At 50.8% G+C, this 7,070-nt stretch overlaps 1 protein-coding gene across 1 annotated transcript in view; it reads left to right on the plus strand.

Annotated features, from left to right (window-relative positions):
• Positions 1-66: 66 nt before the first annotated feature.
• WDR91 (WD repeat domain 91) overlaps positions 67-7,070 on the plus strand; it is a 25,796-nt gene continuing 18,792 nt past the window's right edge. The window contains exons 1-6 of the mRNA XM_025045854.1: positions 67-231; positions 1,623-1,802; positions 2,372-2,579; positions 4,220-4,302; positions 5,213-5,343; positions 6,471-6,636. Coding sequence (XP_024901622.1) covers positions 109-231; positions 1,623-1,802; positions 2,372-2,579; positions 4,220-4,302; positions 5,213-5,343; positions 6,471-6,636 — 891 coding nt within the window. The 5' untranslated portion in view covers positions 67-108. The remainder of the gene's footprint in view (positions 232-1,622; positions 1,803-2,371; positions 2,580-4,219; positions 4,303-5,212; positions 5,344-6,470; positions 6,637-7,070) is intronic.

Raw genomic sequence — 7,070 nt, forward strand, 5'->3', positions numbered from 1 at the left:
GCGCGGTGCGTGCGGGCTGGTAGGCCCGCGCCCGGCCCCGCCCCCTACGGCCAGGCCCCGCCCCTCCGTCCCTCGCCCGCCGCGGACCCTCACGGCGCTGGCGCAGCGATGGCGGAGGCGGTGGAGCGCACTGACGAGCTGGTCCGCGAGTACCTGCTCTTCCGCGGCTTCACGTATACTCTGCGGCAGCTGGACGCCGAGATCAAGGCGGATAAGGAGAAAGGGTTCCGGGTGAGAGGCTAGCGGGCGCGGCGCGGGCAGAGGCGGCCCCAAGGGAGCCCGAAGCGGGCTCTTCCCCGGCACTGCCCTCCAGGGCGGGAGCGGCGCTGTCACTGAGCTTGGGGGGGGGTGGGGGGGGGCATTCTACTTCAGCGCGTCCGGCCCTCTCTTGACAGATGAGGAACCGAGGCCCTGAGAGGGGACATGCTTTGCCTGAAGTTGCCCAGCGCTTCAGAAGCATCCCAGAGGCTGGAGCCCAGGTGTCCTAACTCCTGGTCCAGGGCTCCGTCCTCCATCCCAGCCTTCCAGCAGGTGCTGGCCAGTCGTTGGCCAGGATGGCAGTGAGGTTTTAGGAGCTAAGGCAGGGTAGATGGTTGAGTTTTGGCAATAGAAATATTCAGTAGTTAGCTTTCTGTGGCATTTGAGAGCAAAGGGGTCCGCAGCCCAAAATGTTAGCTGGGTTCAAGTATCTGCAGTGTTTATTTAAAATGGCCTTATCAGTGATTCGTTGACAAGTTGGTTCGGCAGTCGAGGAAGACCTCATTGCATATTTTAATACATTTTACTTTCCCTGCTAAGACATGATTTTTCGTTGAGAAGTTGCTGGAATTTCTACAGGTGCGATTTGTGGGTATGTTTGCTGACTTCACTTGGGGCCGGCAGGTGACTTGAGAGAAGCAGTGAGCTAGCAGCAAGAGTGCTGGAGGGGAGCTAGGAGACTCAGGTTCCTGTCTTACCGAAGTTAGTAACTACTTAGTTGCAAAAGCACAGCGTTTCAGCCCTCTAGACCTCAGTGTCCTGATCTGTAAAATGGGAGTGTAGGATTGGTATCGGTATCCCAAACGTTTTGAAAATTGTGTAGTCTGGTGTGATTGCTCCTCACGAGGAGGTGACTTCTTTGGCTGACACTCTGAGCAGCTTTAAGGGCTTTGGTGGTGCTTGAGTGACTCGAAGGAGTCAGTGCACCTCACCATGAGCCTTGAAATCCTGGGATGGTGGGGCTGAGAGGAGATTGTCCTTGCTTTCTCTTTTTTTTTTTTTTATTTTTTGAACTCTTAGGCAACTGAGACCAGACAGTTGAAGTCTGGTCTCCCATTGCCAAGTTGGTTGAGGAAGTCAGAGGCAGATCCAAGACTGGATCCAGATCTCCTGCTTCCTGAGTCAGCATTTTTACACCTGAAAGTTCCACGCTTGCTAGAGGATCAGCATATCTAACATGAGAAAATAACTTAAAAGCTATTACATTAATATATTTTGAAAGTCTTATAGATTGCTAACTGACAAAAAAAAATTTTAACACCCAGAAGCCCCAGTAAGAGGAAAAAGCTGCATTAACCGTGGCGTGAACGGAGAATTCCCTTCTGTCCTTCACCACCTCTTCCATCGCTTCTTCCCCTCACCAGGTGGACAAGATTGTGGACCAGCTGCAGCAGTTAATGCAGGTATATGACTTGGCTGCCCTGCGGGATTACTGGAACTACCTGGAGCGCCGGCTCTTCAGCCGCTTGGAGGATATGTATAGACCCACCATCAACAAGCTGAAAACCAGCCTGTTCCGCTTTTATCTCGTCTACACAATCCAGGTGCTTGTTCGTTCAGGGTTTCCTTGATGGAGAGAGTTCTTTGATTCAGAAATAGATTTTCTTTTCTTTCTATGTTACTCTTGGAAAGGGTGGAACAGTCAACAGTGCAAATTATTTTTTACTGTTTTCCTACTTTTTTTTTCCCTTTCTCATCTGCAGGTCATCTGACTTTTCTTCCTCATTCCTGTTTCCCCTCTTGCTTTAAGCACACAAACCTGAGTGGTGTTTTAAAGAACATAAGTAGCTGGATTAAAGTTTGAATAATAAATATTATAGTTGACCTGGGGAAATAAGTCACTTAGATTATTTGACAATCAACTAGAAATTAATTTTTAGAATTGCATTTTTCACCAGGACTTCAGTTTAATCCAGCTTCTTGAAAATCACAAGGAACTTGAGAAAAGACTGATGATTTCCTTTATTTTATGGAGTTTGTAGATCATGTTTGGCCACTTACCTCTCAGGCTGATTGATATCCAAAGGCTCTCTCTGTTGTGCAGTGATGAAGAATCTTACCTCTGGACTTCTGTGTCTCCCCCGTCCTTGCTACCTCCTCTGTGTCTTGGCAGACAAACAGAAATGACAAGGCTCAGGAGTTCTTTGCAAAGCAAGCCACGGAGCTCCAGAACCAGGCCGAGTGGAAGGATTGGTTTATCCTGCCCTTCCTGCCATCCCCAGACACCAACCCCACCTTTGCTACCTACTTTTCTCGACAGTGGGCCGACACCTTCATTGTGTCCCTGCACAACTTCCTGAGTGTCCTCTTTCAGTGCATGCATATCCTTTCCGCTGCCTGGGGCTGTGGGCCCAGTCCGAGGCATCCAGACAGCGTGATCAGTGGCCACTGCTCTTGATGCAATCATTTTCTCTACAAAATGCCCAAAGCTCATTGTCATGTATCATGTGAAGGGGGCTGGACAGATTGTGGTGATTTTTGTCAGCAGGCCAGGGAACCATAAATCGTAGTTCTGATGCTCTGTTGCTGAAGTAATAGCTGACATGCATGGGTGTGGGGATCGTAGTAGCAGTGGGGTGCTGGTGCTAGGCTCTGAGAGGAGCCCTCAGATAGGGCTGAGGTCCTCTCAGTAGATAACAGGGCTTGGTAGGCAGTTGCTTCTTAGTGAAAGCAGCCATCTTTGAAAGCACTTCCTCTGTGTCCCCCAGGATATCACTTGCCTTTGCTGGGATTTTGTAGCAGGTGAGAACGCTTCTTGGGCAGGAACTTCCTCCCTGTGTTAGTATTTGGGTCGCTCTCTCTAGCAGTGACCTCAGTGTTCCTCAGCTTGCCAGAAAACAGCAGCTGTAAGAATGTATGTGTGGTTATTTAAAAGAGAAAGAAAAAAAATTTACAGCCTACCACACTGACCATTTTGTCACGGAAAGCCTGAGATCCCAAGGCCGGAGACATCATCCGTTGTTCGTGCTCTCTAGGCTGGAATTCTAGGGGAGGTGCAGGGAGTCTGGTTTGAATGGGGCTGCCTGGTGAGTCACTGATAAATGGGGCACTGTGGAGGCTCACCCACAGGCCAGGCGGCCATTTTGGCCTCTGGGAGGAACATCTGTCACATCTGTTGGAGGGAGGAAGGGTGCCCTTTCCTTTGTGTAGTGGCTGGGTGTGAATTCCACTCTTGCCAGCTTTGCCTTTTATCTTGTGGGGCTGCCGCCCTTCATCTTGAGGGCTTTCAGACGGATCCAGCAGGGGGCTCAGAGCAGAGGAGGGCATGATACGACCACACGGGCCCTCTAGGGACATTGAAAATGTCACTCCTGGTCTCTTCAGTGCAAGACAGTGTCCTGCAAACTGGGTCACGCACATTTGAGCCGCAGTTCACTTTCCCACTGCCGAAGCCCTGCCTGCTTTGTGCTCCTCCCAACTGAAGCTGTTTGAAGTGGTTGAGAAAGACTGACACCCTGACCCACAACGTGGATGTGCATGGGGTGACGTGTGGCCGTGCAGTCTGCAGAAAGCTTTCTCAGTCTAAACCTTTGCCAGAGGGAGGTTCAGTCTGGGGAAGGGAAAGCTGAGTGACCGATGCTTCTGCCCAGCTGGTAGAGCAGCTGGCCACTGGGCTCGCTCTTAGCCGAATGTCACTAAAGCTTAGACTGGCTGTGTATCCCACCGGATACAGCTCTTTACTGCTGGTATTGGGAGAAAACACTCAGGTTTGGATTTATGACCTCTCCGCGAGCTAGCCAGGCAGATTGTCATGTGTCTATGAGTCTGAACAAAGTGTCTGTGAGTCTGAACAAAGTCAGGCCAGGCTTGGCCTCAAACGAGAGACTTTCATGAAGCTGTGAAGAGCTCACAGCCCCGAATCTGTACTCCGTTCCCCACGTCTCACGTTCAAGGGTGATGCTACTGTGTCAGGAGCTTGGGAAGGACTCGTTTCGCAGGCTTATTCTTTAACTTTGTGCACCAGTCCCCGTGATCCTGAACTTTGATGCGGAATGCCAGAGGACTAACCAGGTTCAAGAAGAAAATGAAGTTCTGCGCCAGAAGGTTGGTTCTGAACTCGCTTGCTCCTGGGGAAGTACTTCTGCTTTTCGTGCGTGAAAATAGGTAGTGGCACTGCAGGGCTGATTAAATGTAGGAAAGCACTGATCTCAGATGAAGGTGAGTCACCAGAAAGTCAGTGTTGGGGACTTGGGGGTTGTACCGGTCTCTGAAAGCTAGAAATGAAGTTCAAAAGTAATGAACTTTTCAGAGGGAAAAAAGACTGTGTGCATCCATGCTACCTGACGGCCAACCTGTTTTCCTCCGTCTGTTTTGTGCCTCTAGTTATTGTCCACATATATCCACATCTATATTGTTTACAACCCTGATATAATTTAATTGTTCTACTCAGCTCTGTGTCATCTAGTGTGGCAAAATGACAGAGCCTGGGGACTCACATGTGCCTGTACATTTTGCCTGTGGAGCATTTATCTGTCCTTGAAATTAAGATAGCTTCAGAAAAAGGAAAAGTTTCAGAAAAGGGAAGATTATAAACTGTTTAGGTTTGAGGGTTTAAGATTCTTGGATTTTGGGTGCGTATTTCCATGAGAGTTCCAAAGTCTGATTTTGTAGATTCCCAAGAGCAGAGCAGGATTGGGTGGAGCTGTATTTCTCAGTGAATTCAAGAGGAAGCAAGTCAGATGATAAAAGGGAAGCAAGTCAAATGATAAAAAGAAAAAAAACCTGGTTTTTGTACATCTAGTGGTTTTAGTTTCTCACCTCATTGTAGTCCAGTCACAACTTCCACTTGCCCATTTTTCTAGTCTGCACTGAGCAGAGTGAGAGACACTCTGCGTTGAGGGCCAGTGGCTTTTTGAGCCAGTGAGGTCGGGTGTTGGGTGCGATGTGTCTGATCTTCCCCAGTGAGGGTAGATGAGGTGAGATCATTGATTAACTCAGCCCCTTCTCTACGTAGCTTTTTGCATTGCAAGCCGAAATCCACCGACTAAAGAAAGAGGAGCAGCAGCCAGAGGAGGAAGAGGCCTTGGTCCAACACAAGTTGCCTCCTTATGTCTCCAACATGGACCGCCTGGGGGACTCAGAACTGTGAGTGCACCTCGCTCCCCTCTGTCCCCTGTGCTCTCACCTCGGAGCACCTCGCCATGGCGCCCCTGCTCCTGGAGCTGCGGAATTGCCAGAGAGCCTCCTGGCACTCCCTGTTCTTGCTTCCTAACTTTCTGAGTAAGGTCCCCTGGCCTTTGAGGTCCTTGGGCAGTTGTTCCCCACCTCCCAGCCTCTGAGCCTGCCCAGAGGGAGGGGCAGTTGCATAGCTCTGCCAGGCCGATGCGATGCGCACAGCCTGGATAAATAAACACAGCTGCTGTCCCAAAGCCTCAGGAAGTTTTTGTGCATCGAAAGCAGCACCTGACAGTTGACAACATTGACATCCATAGGTGGGACGGGTTTCACAGCAGAAGCATGCTTCCGTGCGAGGGCTGGAGAGGTAGGCAGGTTGAGAGAGAGGTATGAGCGACCTTAAAAAAATAGCCAGCTAGACAGAAGTCCCAGTTGATAAAAATAACAGCAATAGCAGTGGCGGAAAGGGAGGCACAGAGAGGTTCCCGTGAATGAGTGGGCGGTGAGTAAGGATGCAAATGCGGACAGTCAGATTCCAAACCCACGCACGGCCAAATACTGTACCGGGTGAAACTGTTCAAGTGTCTGAGCTGGAGCCGTCCAGTGGAAATAAAACGCAAGCCAAAATGTCATTAAAAAATTTTAGTAGCCAACGTTGAGTAAAAAGAAAGAAGCAAAGTCGATTTTAATGGTATATTTTATTTAGCCCGACATATCCAGATTTTCATTTCAAACGTGCGATGGATGTAAAAGAGTATTTTGAGATATTTAACACCTGAAAAAAAAAGCTGACTCCTGAATCCCAGGGTGTATTCCTGCACGCTGTGATTTGGACCAACCCATTTCGGGGGCTCAGCCACCATGGCTGTTGGACAGCCCCGCTCTGAGCTTTAGCGGGGCCCTCACAGGGGAGCCGCAGACCTCGCCGTCGTGCCAGGCAGGGCTGGCCCCCCTTGGTACACGGATGGAACTGGGGATAATGCCGCCTGGCTGAGACCCTGGTCACCGGCGCTGTCCGCAGCCCAGCAGGTCTGTGCTCCCGCTTCTCCCAGACCCCGCCCCCGGCCCGTGACCTTGTGTTGTGTCTGCTTGTTCAGAGTCATGGTGTGCAGCCAGAGGAGCACTTCCCTCTCCCAGTCACCTCGTGTGGGCTTCCTGTCCTCACTGCTGCCTCAGAGTAAGAAGAGTCCATCAAGGCTGTCCCCTGCCCAGGGTCCCCCTCTGGCTCAGAGCACGGCCAAGAAAGAGTCCGTTAGCAGTCAGGTAAGCGCAAGTCCCGCCTTTCCGACTCTTGCCTCCGACACCTGACCGTCCTTCCAGACCTGCTAGTCCAGTGGAGACGTGTTCACCCTCCCTTGGGACCGATTTCATTGGAGTGCTGGTGAATGCGAAATTCACATCTCATTCCCTTTCCGCCTCCTTCCCTGCCTTTCCCCTCACAGACAAGTGATGGCTCTGCAGGATGAGAATATAGATAAGACTGTAGTGGAGGAACTGAGGGATTAGGAGGAAAATCCACTTAATGCGGTCCCTGCCCGCCCTGTCTCCTCCTCTCCGGCTGGAACTGCACACGCAGAATGAGATGGGAGGCAGACGCGCGCATGCTGACCGAGGTAGTGCCAGATCTCAGAGCCAGGTCTCACCCAAAGGGACTTCTCTCCTCCCCCAGCACACTGCCACTCTGACCACCGCTCACA

The sequence above is a fragment of the Pteropus alecto genome, unplaced genomic scaffold (genome assembly GCF_000325575.1).
Source record: "Pteropus alecto unplaced genomic scaffold, ASM32557v1 scaffold22, whole genome shotgun sequence".
Taxonomy (NCBI): Eukaryota; Metazoa; Chordata; class Mammalia; order Chiroptera; family Pteropodidae; genus Pteropus; species Pteropus alecto.